Source organism: Columba livia, chromosome 3, assembly GCF_036013475.1.
Source record: "Columba livia isolate bColLiv1 breed racing homer chromosome 3, bColLiv1.pat.W.v2, whole genome shotgun sequence".
In the NCBI taxonomy this organism is placed as follows: domain Eukaryota; kingdom Metazoa; phylum Chordata; class Aves; order Columbiformes; family Columbidae; genus Columba; species Columba livia.
In genome coordinates, this window is record NC_088604.1 from 26,362,223 (window position 1) to 26,387,890 (window position 25,668).

Below are 25,668 nucleotides of genomic sequence, written 5' to 3' on the forward strand. Positions count from 1 at the left end.
TTGATAGAAGAGGTGGGGAAGTCATCTATATGTTGGCACAGGTTTAGTTGCCAGGTAAAGAAAGTAGTCCAATTGTAAAGATAAATTAGCAATGAAAAAAATTGTCCTGAAACAACGGAATTTCCAAGTCTGTTATTTAAGCATTAACTTATTTTTACTCTTTCATTTGTTACCGTATTTTCTGGAAATATTCACCACTTACTGTTCTCCATTTGGTAACACTAATGTAAACAAGTAGACTAACAGATGCTTTTTAAAAGCCTGAATGTCTCTGTACTGTCAGAGGACACGCAAAGCCTTTCATACATGCTTCTCCAGAATAATCTTAATCCTTGAGAAAATGAAGTGCCTGTTCCTTACTGCTCCTGAGTAAAAGGAAAGGAAGGGAAGGGGGTCATGCCTTCACCACATTAGCACCCCAGCGTTGGTTTTTAGTGCTACTCTAGTAATGCCGTCAGTGAGGCATGTAATGGAGCAGAGAGGACAGGCTGTCTCCTCTGATTCCATTTAAAAAATGCTGAAGTGTCTTTTTTTGACAAAAATAATCATTCCGAAAGGAAAAAAACAAAAACAAACTAAACCAAACCCCAACAAACAGAACCCCACTCTCAGTTGAAGCTCAAGATAAGAAAAACAAACTAAGAAACAAACAAGACATGGAAAAATAAAAAAAATCTTCAATTTTGTGAACAGCATTTTTTTTAGGAACATTTTTTTTTTTTAATTAAGAGACTTAAGGTTGGGATGGTGTCATGTACTGATAAAGATAATATCCGAAACACCATGGCAAAACCAGTTCATCCAGCCACAGGAGATGATATATTCAGTATAGGGTGAACTGCAATTTACATATCAACGACAAGCTAACAAGCCACAGCCCAGGCAGGCTGGCTGATGCAGGAGGTGGGGGACATGACAGAGGGCACACAGCTTCACCTTCTGATATGCCCAACATGGCACAAAGGGAAAAGCTGAGACCCTTCAACATGGCCCGAGACTTGTTGATCTTTCACAATCATCCCTTCCCCCCACGACTTTTCTCTCTCTCACAATAACACCTCCACAAAAGACCAAAAGTTATGCAAGCAGGCAACCCAGAGGGCTATAAAGGCCCATGCTGTGCAAGCACTGATGACGCCCACCCACCATTGTGAGGACCACTCTGCCCACCAGTCTCACCACGTGAACTGAACAAAACACCAGAGGATGCCACACATTGCTGGATCCAAGACTGTGAACTCCATCACACATAAAACAGAGCTACAAGGATGGTGAAATCTTTCTCTCTCTTTTCTTTCTTTTCCATACTTCTACCTTTTTGCTTACTGTTTTATATGTAGCATAGTAATATAAGATTTTCAGCCCTGCATATGCCACAAACTTTTAATTTCTACTGATTGAACCTACCATATCGTAAATCCTTCTGCCACCGAATCATATACCATTTGGGCTCAGCTGCAAAATAAAAGCCTTTTGTTTATGGACCTTAAGTACTGTGTGTAGTGTTTTCCAACTGGGGGGGACCCATGAACCTGAGTCACTTCTCCCCCCACTCATGCCTGAGGGCAGGACGTGACACATGGGAAGGTCTCTATTTAAAAATTCCTAGAAAATTAAGAGAGAGAGAGTTCTACAGTCTATGAGATAACACATTGTAGTGTTATCTATCCCCTATTTTAGTAGAAAACTCTTCCAAATATCTGGCTTAAAAGAGCTTTTCTGCAAATTTACCAACTATTTCTTGTCAGCTGTCCTGATCTGTGCTATCATTTATCCTCTTGTTTCTCTTCAGTTTCTCTGTGTCTTTCTGAAGATGTGATGGCCAAAACTGAACACAGTGCCAAGTAAACTATTTCCTACATTTCCCAGATTATTTTCTAGCAGTATTCCCAGAACAGGAGTTTTGCAGCAAAACCACACTGTCAAATGATTGACTTCACATATTTATATATATATTTATGTATATGTATATGTGTATGTATATGTATATGTATTTTTTAATGTATATATATGTATTGCCTGGTCACCTTATGTTTATATTGTATTTATGCAAATCAATGACTAAAGAATAGGTTAGGGGTGAGGATGCTGATAAGAACTACAGTATGATTTGTCTGCAGCAACCATGATATTGTGGAGTTAGCAGGTTCTGAGAGATGACCAAGATCGACAACAGCATTGCAACCCTAGACTTCAGGAGAATAGGTTTCAGCTTGGTCAGAAATGTTCTTCACATGAACTCATGGGAGACTGGCTTGGAGGGCAAAGGAGACCATGAGAGCTGGCTGGTCTTCCAGAGCAAACTTTGAGAGAAGCATAAGGTAAGTCCACTCTCACGTCCAAACGGTCAAGCAGATGTGGCATAAAATCACAGTGGCTGAATAAGAAACTCTTGACTGAGTTTGAATTCAATTGGAAGTAAAAGTACTGTGGGATTCGGATGAGTTATACAGCAATAATATAGACACATTGCTTGAGCACGCAGGGATGGATATTAAGAAAGCCAAAGTTTAGCTGGAGTTGAAAATTGTGAGGGATGTGAAGGTCAGCAAGGAGTTTTATAGGTACATTCACAGCAAAAAGAAAAACTAAGAAAAATACAAATTCATCGTTCAGCAAGGCAGAGAGCCTAGTTGCAAAGACTCAGAACAGATTAAGATACTTGGTGCCTTCTTTGTCTTGATGGAGTCCTGCTTTCCTGGAGATGACTGAACACCTGCCCACTGATGGAAGGCAGTGAATGAATTCCTTGTTTTGCTTTGCATGTGTGCAAGGCTTTTGCTTTACCTATAAAACTGCCATTACCTCAACCCACAAGTTTTCTCACTTTCAATCTTCTGAGTACTCCCTCTCATCTAGGGAGTGAGCGAGTGGCTGCATGGTGTTTAGTTGCTGGCTGGAGTTAAACCACAACATCAACGTCGTTGCAAAGTCACTCCCTACCATTTTTGCTTATTAATAGTGACTGGAGGATATTTCCGATGATTCAAAAATGGAAAATATCACAACCGTCTTCAAGAAGGACAATCAGCTTAACCTCAGTTTCTGGAAATTCTATACAACAAATCCTCCTGGAAGCCATGTCCAGGCACACAAAGAACAAGAAGGTGTTTTGTAACAGCCAGCATGGATTTACTACACCAAACTGTGCTTAACTGACCTAATTGTTTTCTGTAATGAGCTGACTAGTTTTGTGGGCTTGCGAAAAGCACCGGGTGTTGTTCACTTTACTTTTAGGAAGGTTTTTGATATGGTCTCCTATTGTTTTCTTATAGCCAAATTGGTCAGATATGGTTTGGATAGGTAAAGAACATAATGAGTGGAAATTTGGCTGATCTGCTGGGCTGAAAGGGTTGTGATCAGCAGTACAAAGTCCAGCTGGCAGCTGGTTACTAGGGATACCTCTAAAGGATCAGTACTGGTGCCAATAGTGACTGAAGTCTTTGTTAGTAACTTGGACAATAGAACAGAGTGTGCTCTCTGCAAGTTCACCAGATCTGGGAGGAGTGATCAATCATCCAAATTACCGATAAAACGTTGGACTGGATCAGATCCAGAAGAGGCTCAATGAGATGTCATTCAAATTACCCACCCAAATTTTACTGTTATTGGTAACATGCTCTTCAAATCTGCTTTTTTTTTTTTTTAAATAGGCTATGTAGCCACTTTTTCTTGAATATAGCTGGACCCCAAACCCAACACGTCTCCTGAAACTGTCTCAAAACCTGTGCACAAGTCAAAATATATCCTCTCGCAGTACTAACTTGTTCTAGTACCACTAGGGATGTTAAGTTAGACTTTCTAAGCTATAATACCCCAAAGCCTCATCACTTTTTAATGATGAACACTACCTTCATTCTTACAGTATTTTCCTAGCCCTTCATGGGCTGATTCCCAGTGTTCTCCAGAGGTAGGTAGTTATCTGCTGCCATCTCAAATACTCTCAGTTGCCACAGGGCATATAGGATCAAAATAGATACCCACATCCTATGAGAGTCCTATGTCTTTCTGGATTAGCCACTGGAAACAAGGCAGGCTATCCTAAGACATCACAAGTTTTAAAAAATCGATATGCCTTTAAAAAACCAGAATCTTTTAGTTATACTTTGTGCTGAGTTGTCTGTAATAATCTAGTGTGTTCTGCACACACTTAAGAAGTAAAGTGGAGTTAGTGGAAAGTAAAGGAACCTGGAAAAAAAAATGAACTGTGTTTCACTGATCAGTCTTCGCAAGGATCTATATACTGATTTTGACTAATATCAGTGCTCATAGGAGGCAAATATTGAACTCTTCTGTTTCAGCTACTGGGGATTTAAAATTCAGTCATATAAAATGCAAGTCACTTTGCAAAAAAGCTGTGACTGAAACACATGGGAAAGATGTGCATATGAGAAAATCAGGAAAGTCACAATCCAGTTTTTGGTAGTACCAAAGTGGGCAAACAAAAGAAAACTGAAGATTGTGCTTTTGCCAGTTTTCTCTCAGTCATGACATTTTCCTATTTAAGAATATGTACAGAAGGTTTAGCACCAGAACAAAGCAGAAGTCCCTACAGTTAAAGCAGACAGGCTGAATAATAAATATGTAAGACATCACATAGATGTCTTCATTGTCTCGATGCTATGAATCATTTGAATACAGGTTAGGCAGGGGTGGATGAGCAGTCCCACCAGAACACCTGATATGCTGGTCTGAGTTCCATATGCGGGCATGTATCTGCAAACCATCTAGCCCACACACGTTCGAAGAAAGGGAGACTTGAACAAATCTGTATTCCTTCCTTGAATTCTTTCATATAAGACAAATGTTATATGTAATGTAACATTTCATATAAGTATCAAATGTGACATTCATAATAAGATCTGGTGCCAAGTATCCAATTACACATACTGTAGCTTCAAGGTCCATATGCTTATTCTGTCAAGAATCAAACCCATAGACTGCTGTGACTGAAAAAACATTGTTTTGCTGCTATTCGGAGACTGCAGTTGGGGTCCAAACACCTACATAGCAGAAAGAGCTGTGGAAGGAAGAAAATATATTTATAAGAAATTTAATGAGGGTTTGTTTTTTTTTTTTTTTTGCAAGGGAAATAAGGACATATAGACATGCCTATATGTACTATCACAATGTACTGTGTTTTTGATTAATTAGTGCAACACCAACCAATAAGATACAGGAAATGCAGAGTGAAGTACCGTTAAGTTTAATTCTCTCTTATCTTTGCACTGCATTGGGGTCATCTTCTCTTGAAGATCTTAGCAACAAAGCTGAACCTAAATCTGTCATCATTTGCATGGCTCTTATAATAACCAACACTTAGAGATTTTACTTTCTTCATGTTGTGTTTGTGTATATCTTCATTAATAATTTTAAAAATGTATTGTCCACTGGAAGGGAAGAACTGAGTTGCCTAGAGATGCTTTTTTTTTGACGTACTGAGAATACAATAAAGGTTATCACTGAAGTCCAAGAACTTAGAAAAAAAGAAAACAAAAGTAAGATGACAAAAGGCCATGGCAAAGGGAAGGAGAAAGAGAATAAAACAAAAACAACAAAACAACAACAACAAAAAAAACCCCACACAAAACAAAAAAACACACAAAAGAACAGGAAGGAGAAAAAAGCAAGGGGAGAAGGAAGGCATGACTGTAGAAATGTTTGGATCAACGTGCAGAGAGAGGTATTACAAAAGCCTGTGACGTATAAATGGCAGCATACCTATCTGGGTCTGCCTACATAACCTCTGGCCATGTAGATGAGCATTTTTCACTGCCAATGTTTGACTTAGATGCTGTAGATATAAGATTATGGAACAAGCTTAGATACAAGGACCCACATAACACAATTACGTTTGCCCATCACTATGTCATTTATGCCAACAGTGTCATGCATCAGGGGATAGATGAGAACTGAATATGGCCTATTGACAGGCTGCCATGAGGAAGGTGATGGGGAGAATTATTTTGGTTTTTCTTTGGTTTAAATATGAAGAGATGAATCATACTTTTAAAGTGCTGCTCATTACTGGAGGCTGTAAAGAACTGGGAGAATCAGCCTTCTCCTGCAAGCCTGCTGGGATGCAGCATATTCACTGCAATTGTGCAGATCCTGGGGCTGGTGAATAGGTGGAAAAGGGAATAGCTGAAGGACTGCCTCTATTCTATGGAGACGTGAAGATCTGGGAATAAGAATATGTTCTCTCTTTCATGCCTTTTTTGCACACTAGAGCATCTGGATAGAATCTGCATGTTGCCTTTGTAGCCGTCAGTGTGCTCATCTGCAGATTTTAATGAGCACTGTTGCAATAGTAATTAAAAGTGTTTTGAATCACTTATAGCATGGAAAGTCCCACCACTGATCATTAATGGCACCCGAATTAAAGATGTTTTTTGTGAGCTGAGGACTGTTGAGGCAAACTGCAAGGCAAGAGCATGGAAGCAGATTTGCTATGGTGCGGGAGCTACTCTTCCAAGCAGTTTTGCTGTGGAGGACTTTGCTGTGTGAGGCTGTGGTTATTTTTCTGCCTTCAGTTTTAGCACCTATTCCAGCCTGCTCATATCTTGCTGCCTCTGCCTTTGATGCAACTGCATATGCAGTTGCTTCTTAACCTAATTTTCTCTCAGCAGTATGATTTTCTTGAACTGCAACCTTTTTTGACAGAGATTTGGCATGGATCAACGTACACACTGATGCAAATCTAGGCTTATGCAGACTATGGATGTGAAGAGGTTAAGAGAAAATTTGTTTCATAATGCTCATTTCACTAGAGATGTTCTGATTTTTCTTGTTTTACAAGAGCTCTGAAGCATGACTGGATGAACAGATGAGGTTGACCAGTGCTTTGAGACATACAGACAGCTCTTCCTGAAGTAATTCTCACGCCAGTGCAACTTACTGGCATGTGTTACAGTTGAGTTTTTCCCAGGTTAAACAAGAAGGGAGCTTGTGTTCTGCTTTCCTGCTATAATCAAGGAGGCTTAACAAATCTGTCCAATTCTCATTTCCTCATGGAATAGAAAGATGGGATTCAATCTGAAAGTATTATATTTAAGTATCTTGTGTGTACAGTGCACTTTGATGATTTGTTCCTCTCTCAAAAAAAATGTAATTCTCAAAACTGGTAGACATTTTCCAGGAAAAAAGTTTGGGTTGGGTTTTTTTTGTTGTTGTTGTGGTGGTGGCTGTTTTGATTTGGTTTGGTTTGGTTTTTTGTGCAAACAGAAGCTTACTGACCCTTGAGGTAAGAGATTGGAGTTAATGCAGTTGCACAGGTCATGTTTGACTGTATTTAAAACAAACAAGCAAACAAACAAAACCCCAACCCCCCCACCCTCTTACCCTCTTGTTGTGACGAGGGTCCAAAGCCCTTTTATGAAAATAGGGAAGTGCATCATAAAATAGGAGTAAAAAAGAAGGAACAGTTTCTGCAGAAAACAATGCAGATTCAGTTCTTCTACTGAAGTCAATGAATTTAGAATGAGCATCAGCTAGCAAGCTTAACTGATGTGCGTGCTTAAGCAATGTCTGAATTACAAGATGCTCAGTCAATTTTTAACCTTCATTGCTTCAAAAAACTGGAAGAAGTTTAAGCAGTTAATGAAGAGAGAGTATTTAGTCAATATCACTTTACGAATAATGAATAATTTTAAAAATGCCTTTCTGCTATAGAGCATGTAATTTCTTTTGTTCTTGTTGGTTTTGTGTTGGTTTTGTTTGGTTTTTGGTTTTGGTTTTGGTTTTTACTAGTAAAAAGATAAAATTGTCCAGTTTGGTACTTCTTTTATTGTTTATAACTGCTTTTCTGCAATATTTACTAATAATAAGGGGTTAAAATTGTGCAGATGTGCTATTTGTGGTATAGTTACACAGAATATCAGAAAAACTTGACAATACTCAACCTCAAACAAAAAACAGTTGTAAATAGAGATTCCTTGTGCCTCAACAAATGTCAGGGGCCTTTCAAAAGCTAGGGTCCTCAGAGGGAACATGTGCATCTCTCTTAATCATCTACCTCAGAAAAAAAACTGTGCTCCAGGTTGTCAGTGGAAACTAGAGAAATAGCAGTCTTTTTCCTACCTATACATCATATGCAAACAAAAATGAGCCCACTACTGAAGCAGTAGATTTTTCAGGATATGTTTTAATACTCATTTTTAACCTTAAAGTGGGATTTTATTCCAATAGATCACCAGGTAAACTTTAAATTAGTCTAGAAACATCAGTTATTAAAATAATTTCTATGACTTCTTTAGCAAATCAATAGCAGTTTGTGACCATTAAGGCAAAATTCCTCTGTGTGCAGAAGATCAGGGAAAGGCTTTTGCATTACATTAGAGAGGTCTCTGCCACTTTTGAGATTCTGAGATGGATATAAGCAATGCATAATGTTTAACCTCAAATAAATGTGTTCCACTTCATTGAATTCTTTCTACTAAATACTAATTTTCTTACTTGTAGGTATCCACAGGGCTTAACAATAGCATCTATATCAAAGTTTTGATATGCTGGTACAAGATCTGCCATGCTTTTAGAAAGATACATTTTCTTATCCTGTCCCTGAAAAGCAGAAATGTTTGTTCAAAAATGCGAATATTTAGAATGTGACTTTGTGTCTTCAGCTGAACGAGCAATTCAAGAAAGAAATGGAGCAAATATCACTCCAGGCTCTAATGGGACTAACAATGTTTTCACGTGCATTACTGTCAGTACCTTTCAGGTAAATAAGGGATTGAATTCACTCTCATTTAGGGATACCCTGTGTATTTACATCAGCACATGACAATACATGTAAGTACTTCCTTATTTCCAGTATTCAGATTTCTGTGTTACATCTTGGCTTCTTCAGCTGAGAGGCAGTTAAACTGTCCTTTGCTGAGGCTTGCTAAACAACCAGTTGGGGTGCAACCCTTCTCTCTACTCTCGTTATGTTTTTGTCGTGCGTCACAAAGACCTCATCCAGCTGCTTACTACATGGGACTAGTTTCCAGCTCAGATACTGCCTTTCACAATCTACTTTGTAATTTTACCCTCCAGAAGTCCATGATACACATAAGTGACCTGACTCACAGATGGTAGATCATGCTCAGGGACAACATAAAAAAAGAGGTGTTGGCAAAGCTAAAGGGGTAGGTAGAAATGGAGCAGGAACACAGTTTCTGACAGTTCAGACAATAAGCAGTATCTTCTTGAGCTACTGGACTCCACTGCATTTAAGCAGGTGACAATAAGTCCTATAAAGAGGCTAGTAAATCATAGCTTCATCTTACCCCCAGCACTTGGCATCCTAGAAGACTCCTGATGACTGCTGGATTTGTTGCGATTCTGATTTTTCCTTTTATTGTTGGCTGCTCGGACAGAACGGAAAAGCACTTCACTTGCCTTGAAGAATGCAACCATGAATGGTTGCTTTGACTGAGGCCCATGTCTTCCAATCAAGCCAGCAGACTTAACATTGATACTTCGACCTATAAAGTAATGGAAATCATAAGTTGAAAGGTGAACTTCTGCCCCTCCTGAAGCCACAGTGGGAGTTCAAATGCTAACTGAAGCATGACAAGGATTTTGTCTGTAGTCCTGAAGTTAGATGACTAAAAATCCTAACTGCGTTTTGTCGAATGGAATATTGAAGACAAAAAGATCACCAACTTACAAGAGTTTCAACATCATTACAGGTAATTTGTGTTGCATAAAATTGTGATCTCTGTAAACTATGTATCTTATTTATTACTCAGGTATTTTAATTCAGTCTCTCATACAGATCTATAGAACTGAAAAATAAATGAGCCCCATTAAAGTCTGTAGGCTGTCAAAAGGGTAATGTAATGTGGTCACCTAATTTTTGCATCACTTGAGCGTGAGATGTGGAACCTTATATCCCCAAAGCAAATCGGTAGCAAAGAGAAGTGTAGATAATAAATATACTTCTGCTTTAAAAATAAATATTGTGCAGTGTTATTCAAACTGATGTTCATTCATTAGTAAAGGTAGGAAGGCAGTCAGTCGTTCAAGAGAACAGAGTTTGAAATATGTACATTATTGACTCTGGTTCTGTTCCCAGGGGATGTGCATATTTCTTTAAAATATTTGTTCAGTCAGGACTGCGTGGTAACCTCACTATATTATAGGATCTAAACCTCACTAAAAGAAAAGAAAGCAAACCAAGTCATTGAAACTGCATCAGTGACATTTTAGCAAATAAACCCTTGCTCTTAACAGAATTTATTTTGGCAGCATAAACACTTTTGTGCGTACATGTATTATGCAGAGCCCTTCAACCGTCAGAAAATGAGACAGTGTCATGTGAAGCTGTGCAGCTGTGCTGGGTGGGGGACACAGAGGTCCCTTAAACACGAAGGTACGGGCACAGGCACTGCCTGCACTGTGCAGCATCGGGGGGCCTGAGGATGCTTCTACACCGACTGGTAAAGTTTGCTACACCAGCAAGGAGGAGCATCTGCCTCACAAATGTATAATGCTGCTAACTCAATCATCCTAAAAAAGAACTTGCAAATAAGCATAGGAGTAAACCTTATAGAAATAAGCATGTAGGTTTCCTTTTCAAACACAAACTTACAGTGGCTGTATGCCAGAGTCTATATTTCTTAGAAAAACTCTATCACTGGCGTAAATGAAAGAGGCAGTTTGATTTGTGGTTAAAGCAGTTTCCATTCTACTTCCACTGTAACAAATGTATTAATTCAGCTCAGACTTCCTCCTTCTGGCAGCCTTTTTGCAGTAAAAAGAGAAATTAGACGTTCCAGCCAAATACCATACCTTGAACTGACCCACTTCAATACATAAACACTTTTACAACATGTTTATTCAGGTGTAGCACTTTAAATTGGTTTAAGATGTTTCCAGTGACAGAGAGCCCAGCAAAAGCAAGAGAAGAACTGAGAAAGTTAGCAGTCATGGGGCAGAGTAATTGGCAACATATTCTGAACAATTTTGATAATTACTTTTTTGACTGCAAGGGAAAAATATATTTGTTGAAGCTTCTGATTTCATTTTAAATGGTTTTTTAGTCTTGTGTTTCTCTAATTCTTCTTTTCATGTGTCTGAGTTACTATTAAATAATTCAGTAACATTAATTTCTATATGTTCCAATCTTCTCTTGCAAGTCAGATATGAAAAACTGTACAGACTATTCTCTATTCATTGCAACATGAACAAACTAGCCTCTTACCACAAAGTTCCAAGTTTCCCCTCGTTTCTAGAGGGAATATTTTTACTATTTTTCTTTATTTTTTGTTCCAATGACTTTCAGAATTTTAATTTTATCTGTAAAATAATAATACTTTACTGGTAGACATTTTAAGAATACTCATAGATTTATATGCTGAGGGCTGTAAAGATGTGTGGAGGTTTTCTGAATTTAAATCTAGGTTCTTTGAATTTACAATGGTGGATATTGTGTGTGAAGCAAAATATCCTTCAAACCAACGTGAACTCCCTTTAAAATAACTTTTAATATTATTAAGTTTCCTCTGGGTTTCCTTTAGACTTCAGCAATGAGGTGGCTATTAAGATTCCACAAGTTAAGGCTTGCTCGGTTATTCAGGGTATAGAGATATACTATAAAAAATTAATCCTGTAACCCACAGACTTTTTACACACAGAAACAGCTTATGTGACTTTATTCCTTTATTTGCGTGATCTTTTAAGCAGCCAGCCTGAGTTTTTAGGATGCATTTGTTCAATTCATGAACAGTATACGCTCTGAATCTTCTAGTGCAGTCAACAGGAAAACTTTTATTGACTTTTCTCTATCAGTTTATCATATACCTTAGCTTAACTGCAACTTTCAGAAAATGAAGCAATCAAAATATACACTGCCCTTGAGACACTATATTTCTTCCATGGAGGACCTTTGAACTATTTGGTTTGGAAATTCAAACCACATATGTTATCTCCATTTTAGGTTGCTTCTGTGCAAAAGAAAGTTTGCATTTACAGAACTTCTGTTATCCCTCAATTAAAAAGAAAAAAAAGTGTGTATGTGGGAGATGTCCTTCAGTCTAAGACTACAAAGCTTTGCCTCTTCCCAAACAGAAGGGATTTCAAAGTATACTGCCTATGAAATGCATTAATCTTTCTACCACAGCAGTAGCTCCATGTGCTATAGTCTTGTTAGGTAGTCCTTACCTTTGTCCGTAGTGTGGATTTCAGAATACAATAAGAAGAGTCTTACCCTACCCTGAATTGGCCTTTGTAACAAGAAGTATTCATGGACTTCATTTTTAGCAAACAGTTTTAGTCTATCATTTCTTGTAAGCATTTAGAAAATTCTCAGTTTTGATGGCAACTGAACATCCAGGTCTCTGCAGCACACAGTTGTTCCATATTATGGTATTAGAGCAATATTTTCTAAAATCAGCTGAATGACTCATGCTGACCTGCTTAACTACACCTTCCCTTGGAGCTTCACCCACATGAAAGTGGGAAACCAAAAACAGCAAGGTGTGACTCTCTGCTTCTCTTGAGCATCTCTGAACAAGTATTGGATGTGGTCAAGCATTCTGAAAAATAGGTTTTGTTTCATACTTCCATTGTTTCTTTAACTCTGAGGATTTCAAAGTCTTTTCTTCAGACTTTAGAACAAAAGAAGAAGAAACTGCAAGAAACCAACAGTCAGTGTCTGCTCGATTGAGCCTAACCACTGTATTTGCCCCTACACATAGAAAAAAACAAATAAGTATAACAGATGGAGTTACTCTGTTTGGGAACAGTCAGAGTTTTTGTATTCCCCACATTCTGGCATGCGCTTCTCAATCCTACTACGATAATTTATTATCTCTTCTCCATATTGACAGGTAAATTTGGAGACTAAGACTTATTTAAAGCATTATGTTCCAAATCTGTTGAACTCCGTAGTCCTTATTCATATGATTTTGAGTCTTTGGCAAGATGTATTTGTTTGACTTGGCATTTGAACTTATTTTTGGCTTTCATTGTATTTGATAGTAAAATGCCCTTAGCAGTTTGCATAAAAGGTTGTCTGGAAGTGCCAGTTTGACTGACTGAACAGAATGAATATTATTTGCCTTTACATGTTCTGTCCCCTTGCAATAAAGGAATTGCTGCTGCAAAAATAACTGTAAAGTTCAGTAACTGTGAAGATCAGTTTACAAAAAGGCGCTACTCAACAATCCTGATGATTTTCTTCTTTTTTTTTTTTTTATTAAGCCACAGAATAGGAATAGCAGTCAGAATCATAACCGCAGAGCTATTTGCTGTGTCACTATGTCCATTTTTCTACTGTGACATGCAATTGTATCATACAATTCTTTTCATAAACTGATCAAGTTCCATCTTAAAAGTTCATTTCATCCCCTAGCTGCTCCAAATGGCAATGCAAGAGCCCTTCAAGCTTTCAGTAACAATCTATCTCACAGTCCTGACCTGAAGACATTGCCTCGTTTTTCACGACATTCAGAAAGCTGACTTCTGAGGCCGCCAGTGTGGATGCCAATGACAGTGGTAAGATTTGTGACTTGGCTGTCCCTCCTCAAGCAACATATATTTTATGTACGGCATTGAGCAGAGACTAATTTTGCAAGAGATTTCAGCATCTTGGCCAGATTTGCACTGGCAACACAGGACAATGAGTGATTCCAAGATCCATTATTTTGTCTTGAGTCATCGAACTGCAGCAAACCACTCATTTTGTTATGAAAAACAAGCACTTATTTATTTTCAAAAGTGTTCAACAGGCCATAGAACACATTTTACAGATTAACCACTACTGCTAGGTCACAGTAGTTATTTTGGTAATAATTGTATATATTTGTAGATAGAAATGAAAACTTCAGTGATGCTGAGTATTCATTTTTAGTTTGCTGAAAAGAAAAAAATTCCAATGTGACATCTATAGTTTCTTCCTTGTGGGGAGTGATGTCTGAAGTAAAGACTGGGAAGGGCCTTTTGGAGAAAGACCCTGAGTATACAAGGTCCAATAACATATAATATTTGAGCAAAAACTGCACTGAGGCTCTGAGTCTGAAAGCTGGCAAAGTAACTTTCAAAATTAGATAGAATCTTTTGTGATTTCTCATGCCTGAATAGTGCTCTTGAGAGCAATGGAACTTCACAGAAAAAGAATTGAGGTTGAGTTTTGCTACCAAAGCTTAAAAACGAAGGATTATTAAAAAAAAGGAGAAGATAAAACCTAACAAGACAAATGTGATGGTCTATATATAAGACATCCCCAACACTCCAGCTCTGAAGTATTTTATACTGTCTCTATTGTATAATCTACATAAACTGTTATGCTAACTTTTCCGGGTGGGCACACTTAACTGTATAAACATAACATATGCTTTTGAAGCAAGCTTCATGTGTTCTATTAACTCTTTTACTCCCTGGAGGCTTTAAAGAATTTTGAAAAATAAGTGGTCTTGGGTGGTGTGCTCCGCATTTCCTAGGTTTCCTAGCTTTAGTCAAAACTAAAGATTCAGCTTTGTTTTTAAAATCTTACATCTTGTTCATTTTATGCAGTCTTGCTGAAGGAATTTTGCATGTCTCTTTGTGTTGATTTTGGTATTCATAGAGCTCTTGAAGCTCTTCCCCACTTGGGAACATGTTAGCAGCCATGGTATGCTGTATTAATATAACATGACAGTACCATGTATGCTTACACAAAAAATCAGATGTGATCATACACAAATCTGGTTGCTAAGTGCTAGATATATCCTTTCAGTTTAATGCACTTCAACCAGGAATGGTTTGTAGGAGTCCCAGGGCTTTTCTGCACCGTTAAAAATGTCTTTAGGAAGACAATAAAACAAGTAGAGATTAGATTAATTGGCCATTCATCAAAGAACAAAATGGATAAAAGCCTTCTGAATGAAATGAAACATAAGTGCTGTTGTTTCTAAAACACTGGTGCTGAGAAGCAGATGTATCCTTCACCTATCTGGGGAGTAGGGTGGAGGTGTAGTTGTACAGCCAGAACCAGTATGCACCAATATGCAGCGGTAGCTGCATATTTTACTAACAAAGAGTGGAAAGGTGCTCCTGGTGCGATTACATCCTATGCCAGCTCTGAGTGCCCAGCACCCTGAGGCAGTCCTGCAGCAACCTCTGCCAGGGGGCAGCTGCTACGGGGTGACCTTGTTTTGGAGGCTGAGAGAATCATCCCTCTGGCTTGGTTCACATCATGATATTCCTGAGCATGTTTAATTTACTAGCGCAATTTTGGCCAAAGTCAGCTCTGGACCAGGACTCATGTAACTGTACGTAGGCAGTGCTTGAGCCCAAGCTAATAAAACCTGCTGAGGGGCAGGATATATTAGCTCAGGTTCAGTGCTGTTCTAACATGGCTATATGGCTTCCAGATGGCTCAGAATTTAGGCAGAGCTATTGCCTGCCAAAGTCCATACATACAGCAGTATAAATATCTATATATGTATATGTATCTCCTAAATTCCCCCACTGTAAGGACACTAATGAAGGTGAACTCACTTCCGATACTTTGCCTTATAGATACCAGATCCACCAAGAGACTAAAATGTAACAACCCAGCAGCATCCTCGAGTACCCGATGGCTACCATGGCCATGCAAGTCAGGAACCAAGGTGGATGAGAGACAGCCTCAGGATGAGACTCATAATATTTAGTGTTGAAAGGTAAGGCCAAGACCAATGTAAAGCATGCAGCCTGAAGAAACCAGGGTGCTGCCACAGGTTGCTGTGGGTTGAAAGCAAGACAGCCACCCTCTGCAACATAGAGAAAGTGCTGCTCCTCTGAGGGTTTCATAGGAGAACTTGGAAGGCCCAGGCTGAAAGGAGGAGAGGCTAAAGAAGAGAGAGTGTATCACTTAATGTCTCCCCTGTCACCCTGGGAGAAGGTCCTCACCAATCCTTCCTGCAGCATGTGAGATTAGGAGCCAAATCCCCTTCCAGGGGACACATGTCAGAGTGTACCCAAATACATGCTGGAAAGAGAATTGGCCTTTCCCAGGCTTTACTTGGACCAAGGAACCCATTTCTTTCAAGTTTCCCTTTTCTCTGAGGAAATAAAATATCTGAGGTAAGAATCAGAGTCAGGGAGCTGAGGATTCCTGCTGCCTGCCCACCTCAAACAGCAAGAGAGCCCTAAGAAACCTTTCACAAGACTATGTGATAACAGAAATCACCTTAATCACCATGGGCTTTTCAAAGTTACCACCAGTTTCTTCCTCTCTGATGTACAGGCAGAAGAAAAATAACTGAGAGCTGCAGTAATCTAAGAAAAGGAAGAGACCTACATGGCTGTGGGGGCTCTTGTATCGAGACTTGTGTATATGGAACTTGTGTTATTCTGTGGATCATCATCAGTGAGCATTACACATTATCTCCCTCTCCCATTTTCTGTAGACAGCACTAGGTTCTGTTCAGCAATGATACAAACAGCAAAAGGATTACTTTTGCAGCTGTTTATACTCTTCCAGTAAAAGCCATCTTCAAACTGTTGCTAACTTCCAATTATAAAAATGTAAAATGTTAATACAAAGGTGCCGATTCACTGGAACATGGTTTAAGCCTTAGGATGCGTATGGTATATATACAGGAAAAGCATCACATGGAGCTTTTCGAATTGTTTCTGCATCTGTATTGATTTTATGCTGCAATTCGTCTAACACCCGCACTCCCATCAGTGTGAAAATGATCACTTCTCATTTTAAACACCATGGAGAGTTTTGGTGTCAAAAGGAGAGAATCGGCCAAAAGGGGATGCTGCAAAATGTTAAGGAAACATTAAAAAAGAGAACCAAAAAACCTGATCCTTAATTTACCACAGCCCCAGGGAAACAGTGCATTATATGTTGACAGCTTCCATATGTGTCATGCAAACCTTTATTCTTACCGTTCAAAATAAAACGTCCCATTAAGAGAAAAAGTCTACATTTCATGCTAAAATGAGGCGTATGATACCAAATACTGTCTTAAAGGAAAAAGAAAACACATTCCAATGTCATGTGGCTTTTCGTACTTTTTCAGCACATTCAAAGGGGGAAAAATATGAATGACATCAACCAGACATTCTTCCACAGTTGTTTTTATCACACCGTCATAATAAATATTTACAATTTTTTTACTCCTCATGTAGACATTATTATTAACTAAATAATAATAATAATAATAATGCACCATCTTCAGGGATCACGGAAGAAATATATCTACACAAGTGATTGCCTAAATCGTCATTGAAAGATGATAACTGTAAGAAAGATTATGTTAATGGTAATCATAATAATATATTGGCACCCCAGAGTCTCAGTAATTATTAGTATCCCATTTTAAAGGCACTGTATGAACAATTCTAAAAATGAGTATGTATTTAGAGTCTTGTTTATCCAAGGCCCCAGTGCAGCACCTGAATACCTCAAAGAGGGATCCTCTGACTTAACAGAATCTCATTTAGTTTAACAGTCTGCTGCAACAGAAGGGTTAATAGATCAGGTCTTATCATAAATATCTCTCCAGTTATGGGGGTAGAACTCCTCTACCTCCCATAAACTCAGTGGACAGCTGGAGACATGAAGAAACGTGCTTCAGACCTGCAGGGCCTAAAGTTCACTTGAGCCGAGGGAAGGTTTTTTAGTTGATTTGAACCAGTCTCTGAGCTGTCATAAAAAACTGGTTGGAAGGAAGGTGGGTGGGGTTCTCTGGGTTACAAACAGAGTCTGCTACATACTGAGTCATGTATAAAAATTCATGTTCCATCTGTACACAAACATGTCACTCAACTGTTGGTGCTTCTAATAGCTTCCAGAAGTAAGAGCAACCCAATGAAAATAATCAAAGCCTTAAGAGCAAAATTCTAAGAGCATGAAAGGATGATTTTCTTTTTGCTAAGCCAAAGTGGTATAGCACAGGTCTTCTTATAGTTTTGAAAACTTTAGTCCCTCGAAGGGCACTCTTCTTGCATGAATAAACTGAAAAAGGAACAGAAAGTGAGGGAAGAGGGGAATTCCCTCCTTGCTCAAGGAGCTGTGCTGAGAAATTCAAATAAGTGAGGTGCAGAAGGTAAAGCTGCCTGTGGCTTTGGAATTTAAAACAGAAAATTATCTATCACCTTTCTGATCTTGGGAGAAAGACAAGGGAAATATTTACATAAAATGTTCTCTTACAGTTTCTTCAGTGTATCAATTTAAAGGTCTCCCTTTACTCATATAAACTTTCCTGTTGTTTACTGAGCAGATATAATTTCGAGGCTAGAACCAACAAATTGATCGTTCCAGGGTTCCATAATGAATATCTTTCATGGATATTTAATTCTAAAGAATTTCTGTATTTGGATCTCCTGGAAAAAAAAGTCAAAGTTGGAGTTTATTCTGCAATAGGAAAGCTGGCCAGAGGCAAATCCAGCTAATTTGGATGTCTGACGGAGGTGTCACCTCTCCAGTATATTAAGGGCTTGAAAATGGCCTCACAAAACCAGGCTGCCTAACAAAGCTGCTCCCCATACAGCCAGGCTCAGGTGCAGTGACTTTGAAGGCTGGTTGAATCCAGCAACAACATGGTCCACTCTGAAGAACTACCTCCCTTTTCCACTGACTGTGCTCAGGCCGTATACGCAATATTAGATGAAATGGTCGTCCGCTCTGGTTCACGCCTGACAACTCCATTTTTAAGCATCATGGTTAAAGGACACTTTCTGCATAACTCTTCAGCAGCCAGAGCACTTGCTGAAAAAGTATGAGAGGCTTTGTTCACTTCTCAGCTGAGCCTGAGGGAGAATTCAGATCAAAAACAATGAGAAATAGTAGCCAGAACAAAAAAAAAAGAAGGAAAAAAATATTAATCCTTACACCAGGGTTTCTTCTGCTACTCATTAACATTATGTCAGCTGAGGTTTAGATTAACTGGCATCATAGATCCCTTGACCTCTGACATAAAAAGCTTTTTTGACAAGAAAGAGCTAAATCTGAAAGCTTGCTTGTAAAGTAATATGGATTAAGTGAACCATCACAGGAAAAACAGTATATAAGTCTCTTTTTATTAGTTTCTAAAGAAGTCTAAGTAAAGAACATTTCTTGTAAAAATATTGTTTTGCATTGAGATGCATTTTCACTTTTTAATGAAGAGCATAACCATGAATAATGTAGTAGCCTAGTAAATTTGTACAAAACCACACACAACTCTGACTTCACTTTTGATAATCTTTCTTATTTTCAGCTAATTAAAATTTTCAAGATTTCAAATTTTTAACATATTTCAAAATAAAAAAGTTTTGGAATTTTTTTTAAAGGATAGTAAACCAGTTCCCATATTACCCTATTGTTAATCTTTCTCCAGTAACAGTACCAGTGTCTATGAGGTACCTCCTTAACTGTCCTGAGCTTTTATTATACCTTTCTCTGCGCTTCATCCCAGAAAGATTTTTAGAAACTTTCTAAACAAAAGTTTGCAAATCTGCTTGGTTTTCCTGAATATAACATTCAGTGGAAGAACGTTAAAATGGAACTTCATTTTGTATGCAGGAGCTTTTATCCCAAACTTCGTTTATTTTAACATGATTCAGCTAGCTTTATAATTGCCATATTCTTCAGAAATAAGAATAATTGAAAGCTTGCTGACTATGGTTATAGCAGGATAAAACTTGCATCCTTTACTTATAAACTCTCAGTGAGTTGTCACCCAGTCGATTTAGAAAACACCCATCCAGAAAAGGTTCCCACCAAGAGATGACAAGAGCATACATGGAGTTATGATTTACAGTTCTGATCTTACCGTCCCCGGTTTCAGCGCAGAGTTGCAAGCCCAGATTGTTCTGTGGGTTAATCACCCAGTGATTGCTGGTCACAGTAATGTCAAACACAAACCAGCCCACATCAGAAGCTTGAGCCCTTCTTGTGTCTAACAGGAACAAGTCTGCATCCCTAAGTTAAAGAAAATAGAGGGTTAAGGCATCCAAATATTATTATTTTTCCTTGCTGGCAATGACTTCCTGGAGTCCAAACGAATAACCAACATATCCTCATCATGATACAGTACAACATGTGCTATAGCTAACATGTAATTGTTAAGTATTATACAGGTATTTCCCCTGAGAGACCTTTCTGAAGTGAGTCTCGGCATATGAAAACTACAGCTCTGGAAAATCTGAAAAATCCAACTTCCTGGTATAAATACACTAAATATATAATTGAGGCTGCGTGTAAAGGATTTATCTTCCAGCACTAAAATGTCTCAGGAAGATTAACTTTTATAAACCATTCAGTGTAAAAGACAAAAAATGTCAAAATCTTGTTCCAGTTTCAACCAAAATTCAAAGGCATAGTGTTGCTAAAAAAAATCTGTTATTAATAACATATGATAGCAGCTATATCATACGACAAGACATGAAGAGATGACAGTTTAGTTTCGTATTAGTACAGATGTTTAGAAAATAAATCTCTATATCGAAGTAGAAGTTGTATGTCTATTCAATAATGTAATTATTACATTTTAACCCTCAGCTCCCTGGTATATTCTCAAATTTGTTTCCATGAAATCCTCCAGTAATTCAGAAGGGCTGCTCAGGGGAGTTAGTATAATCATGTAACTAAATGTTTAGCATGGATCACTTACTTGTTCTGTTTTCACATATCTCTTGACACAATTGGTTCCAGAACCACATCTGTATTACAAATAGTTTACTACAGTGACCACACTATACACAAGATGCTAAACTCTCCTTAATTTTGTTTCACATGTTTCTACAAGGCAGCATGCATTGTTTAAAACTGTTCTCAACATTTAGCTTTTTAAACCTAAATTTATAGTTACAGAAATCTATTTCTTTTTTGCCATAAATAGCAATCAAAACAATAATATACACCAAAAAAAATTTATTCTCTATTCTGACAGTCCAAGTCAACTAAAGACAGGCTTGGCTTACACAGAGCTGGGAATCATATTGTCACCTTACAGACAGCATGAATATATGCCTGAAGAGGTAAGAGACAGAAATAATAGGCTTTGTGTATAGAAAGCAAATTTAAAATTATGATGGTCCTGTCATTCTATTCTTATGTTGCTTAATCACAACGACATCATAGGAAGTTACTGTCCTATGTAGACTAAACACTGTAAGTGCACCTAAAAGGTCTGACACTAAAAAAACATCTCATGTAGCACTTGAAACTGTGGTGGTTCAACACTCAGGAAAATAAGTGCAAATGGGCTACGACAAGCATAATCACTTGTGAGAAATATCTGCAGAAACAGGTTAAAGACCTCAGAAATTATAAAGGAGAGTTTAAAAAAATAAAGGGTATTCTTTCACGTCACCTTTTTTTCCTTCTGTTAAAGCATAATCTTTTGTTGGGTTCTTATCACTTCCATTCTAGTAGAACTGTGCTAATGACCACACAAGGAGAAAATATACATACTCCCTCTGGAGCTAACATGAAAATAATGTTACAATTCAGAAGAGCCTGACCTGTTATGCTAGCACTGAACAAATTAACAATGTACCACAAGCTTATAAATAGTACTGTCTGGAGTCTTAAATGACAACTTTTTTTTTTTTTTTTTTTTAATAAGCAGTTTTATCAGAACTTTAAAGCTAAAAGGTTTCATTCTGAATGTGACAGTCTTTAAGATGTTTATTTATAAATATTTCTTGTATCATTCAGCAAATGTAATAGAAAACTGTAAAATTGTTTGGATTATAAAATATTAAAATATCACAGTACTATAATTTCACATTTGTCTTGTCTCCTCCTGGAATACATAATTGTTTTCCCATACAGTTTCTCTTAGCTCCAGACTTTGCTGTGACTGGTATGAAATGTTCTCAAAAGTCAGGATATATAATGTCTCATATGCCAAATCAGAACAGGGCACTACCAATGGTACAGTACAGAAATCTCTAAATAGGACAAATTTCCCCTATGGATCTCTCATCCATGAGACTTTATTATTTTGTACTGCAGCAGAAATTCACACCAAGGTGCCTTGGCATTGACATGTCAATCTTCTTTCCTGCCTTCCTACAAGCACAGTGATCTGACTAAGGCAATAGAATCAAAGAGGCAGATTGTTCTTACACCTTAACTCAGCAAACGAACCAAAAATTAGCTGTTGGAAAACTAGAACTGATACTCAAGAACACATAGTAGAATAGAGAAAATGTCTCTGGACCAATGCTAATGATTTAGCCCAAATAACAACAATTTACTAAAGAAATCCAAAGTATGTGTCAGAAAAAAAAAAAAACCACTAAATTTTTCACAATTTATGTAAACATAGGGTGAAAACATGACCCTTGAGAAGGCAGTAGGAGCTCTGGGGTCAGGATTCCGCCATTAGCTGGTGTCATTCACTCAAATTTCTCATTACATTTCTGACAACTTTAATTTTAAAATTCTCCTTTATTCTGTGAAAAGGAAAAAAAATCATGCTTAAAATGAAAAACAGCTGCAAATTTTGGCTCTAATTTAAAAAAATATTTCTATTTAAAAAATAGCCCACAACACACAATAAAAAAGTAAGGTATTATGTCGTAAATAGCCTGAAATGCAACAGTGAATACATTCAGGCAGAATACAGCTGATTATCTTTACCTTTATGGGGGCTGTTAAAGCTTAGTGATCTCAGTCTGGTCCCAAACTGCCAATTGTCTACAGCAGAAATGCTACCATAGTCCAGAATTTCAGCAGAGAGGCTGCAGGCAGAACATCTAAGAATCTCCAGATCTCCTGGGTCACTTAAGGAAGTAAAGGTGGAATAAACCATCTATATGTTCCTAGAAACCCAGCGAAGTTTTCGAGTGTATCAAATCACGATTACTGTGTAACAGGCCATCCCCATAATGCTGCTTCACCTCTCTCCTCATTCCAGAAAGCTGCTTTAGTATCTTAATGCCACTCGAGGATTCCCTAATGCAGGAAGAATCCTTGGGGTTTAGGTAAATTAGTGGCTAGCTGCCACCAGATCATGAACAAGGATTTGGCCTGTTGGACTATATTACTTTCGTCATGAGAAAAGATCTGGGTAGGAGTACCTTGGCAGGGCTGTGTAGGAAAGTTTGCCTTGCCATGGGCTGTGCTTTACACGCTTACTTAGAACAAATAGAAAACTTCAATCTCAAAGACTGTCATTTCAGTAAACTCTCAGCAAATTCAATACACACGCACTTCAGCAGCCATGCTACCACAGAGACAGAAAAATGTCCCAGACTACAACATAATCCCTAGTCTGCAACTCAAAAACCATAAACTCTGATCACTCCTTGCCTGAAAGCACATCAGGGCTGCTTTGGGGATTGCAGAGGCTTGTCAGACACTCATATCTCCCGTTCAAAGCAAAGCAGGGTGGAGGAGCAGGATCAAACCCACCAGTTTTGCTGTGTAAGTGCTTACAGCACTAGTAAGGAGTGTGGGACATTATAGAATCATAGAATGTTTTGGGTTGGAAAGGACGTTAAAAACGATCTAGTTCCAACCCCCCTGCCATAGGCAGGGACACCTTCCACTAGATCAGGTTGCTCAAAGCTCCATCCAACCTGGCCTTGAACACTTCCAGGGATGGGGCATCCACAGCTTCTCTGGGCAGCCTGTTCCAGTGCCTCAGCAACCTCATAGTTCTTTCACCTTCACATTCTGCAATTGCAGCTTCTGCAAATTTTGCACCTAACATCTCATTTACCTATGTAGGACAAACCTGAGGTGACAAAGTCAAGAATAACACTAATGAAGTCTGGGGCCCAAAGCAAAATAAAAAAATCTGTTGAGTTTGCAGGTGAAGAGCTTTCATTGCCCTAGCTTTGACTTGTGCTCTTTAAAAAGACGTTTGGTTCCTTTCCATTTCATTTCTTCCTCCAAGAAATTTCTTTTTGTTGTCAAAAGAATTTTTTCAAGCTGAATAAAGAGGTTAAAAAAAATCCCAAGCTTGTTTTGTTCTTGCCCAGATTAACCAGGAAAGCAGAAGATATTCTGGAAGGATGAGTGCTGGTTCTGCTCCATTGATATAATATAACTTCCTGTTTATAGCCATAAAAATTTTATAACTTGATGTTCACAGATCTCACCTGGAAGGTACAAGCTCAAGCTTCTGTTGGCAGAAAAGAGATTTGAACTCTGGCCCAGGCTTTGACCTAAGTGGCATTTTTTTCTTCCAGAATACTCTCCAAGTCTAGTTTGCCATCTTCTTTGCTTTTGCTAAACATGCTCAGGTTATAAATGTTTTATCTGTTCCAAGACGAGTGAGCATTTTTTTTTTATCTCAAAACAAAACTTCCCCCCCTTTTCTGAGAAAAGACATAAGCTAATTTAGTTTCAAAAACCCAAATTTTGTGCATATGTAGATTTTTTTCAGAAGCGTCTTGGAAGTGTTAGTAGTTTTTAACAGGAATTTTCAGGTATTTAGCTACTTTGCCTGGTGAAATCTGATCATTTACTCAGGTCTTGAAGACTCTTGGAAATATGTCATGCACAGAGCTCTCCAAACTTAGATTCAGAGATTTGCTCATGCATAACGTCATATTTGTTTTAATTCTCAGTTATGGTGAGCAGCATGTGTTAAGTGTGTATATGTCATCTTAAAATTGGTGCATGACTTTATTCTTTAATTACATTCTGCAGAATATTAAAACACATGCAAAAAGCCATGCTGCTTCAAAAGTAAACAAAGTTGAATAATCTATCTGCCTTTAAGGAGCTAAATGAATTTTGGCGGGTAGTACCTCAGTGTCAGCAAATGGTGTATTTCCTAAATCCAGATGTTTATACTGTGTTTACAGCTCCACCATTTGCTCACTGAGAACATGAACCCTCACCCGCTCTGTGCATGGGCAGATTATTTGGTGAGACTGGACACGTGACTCTCCATAAACGTGGAATAAACTACTTTGAAGATAAGTCTCATTCTTGAACAGTATTAGTTGTCGTTGCCTAGGAATTAATACTGCACAAGCCACAGTGATAGCAATGATGCCTTGCCGAGGGTATGGTTATGATTAGTTATTGTCTCCCGACTTAAGATAGAAACACAAGACGTTATTTGACATGTGATGTGTTTGTACAAACAGGGTACCTGTTTGGATACTCCTTGATGATCTGATATACGCTAATCTGAATTGTTTCATTCTCAAAGCGGCTGTTGCTTCGATCTTTGTATATCCGGAATTCAGCTGCTGTCACTGCCTCTCCGAGTGGGATTTGAGTAAGGTCAAAGCGAAACTCTTTGTAGTGCCTTCGTTGGTGGGAGAAGTCCTTGTCCCTTTCAACTGTGAGAAAAAGAGTTGACTGTAAATTAAAGAGGTGAAATGAATGCCCATTTCCCATGATTAATGGAGTGTTCACTGTGCTTGGGAGTAAACAAACAGGACAATATAAAACTGTGCAAATAATAAAACCACAAGCCCAGACATACTTCCAGTTAAAGGAAATTCCACCAGCCCAGTGTCTTCAGTTCAAAAGAAAAAACCCTCAGTGGCTTTTATACAAATTCCAGAAGCTGGAGTGGAAAGAATATCAAAAAAAGAGCTGAAAGAGGGCATGTTGTAAAGTAACTAGAAATATGGACAAACTAAAAGCTGCAAAAGGATTTAGGACTTGGGTTTAGTCATAAGCGCAGCAGGAGTAATGTCAGAGGCATAGGTGACTTGGAAAACACTAATTGCTGCTAAGAACCAGGCAGATGAGAGGAATGCTGCTCATTTCCACTTAATGTAATAAATCCTGAAGTAAAGTGC

At 38.2% G+C, this 25,668-nt stretch overlaps 1 protein-coding gene across 1 annotated transcript in view; it reads right to left on the reverse strand.

Annotated features, from left to right (window-relative positions):
- BMP5 (bone morphogenetic protein 5) overlaps positions 1-25,668 on the reverse strand; it is a 58,331-nt gene that overhangs the window by 8,450 nt on the left and 24,213 nt on the right. The window contains exons 2-4 of the mRNA XM_005506767.3: positions 25,008-25,200; positions 19,719-19,867; positions 9,270-9,467 (exon numbers count right to left, since the gene is read on the reverse strand). Of these exons, the coding sequence (XP_005506824.1) occupies positions 9,270-9,467; positions 19,719-19,867; positions 25,008-25,200 (540 nt within the window). The remainder of the gene's footprint in view (positions 1-9,269; positions 9,468-19,718; positions 19,868-25,007; positions 25,201-25,668) is intronic.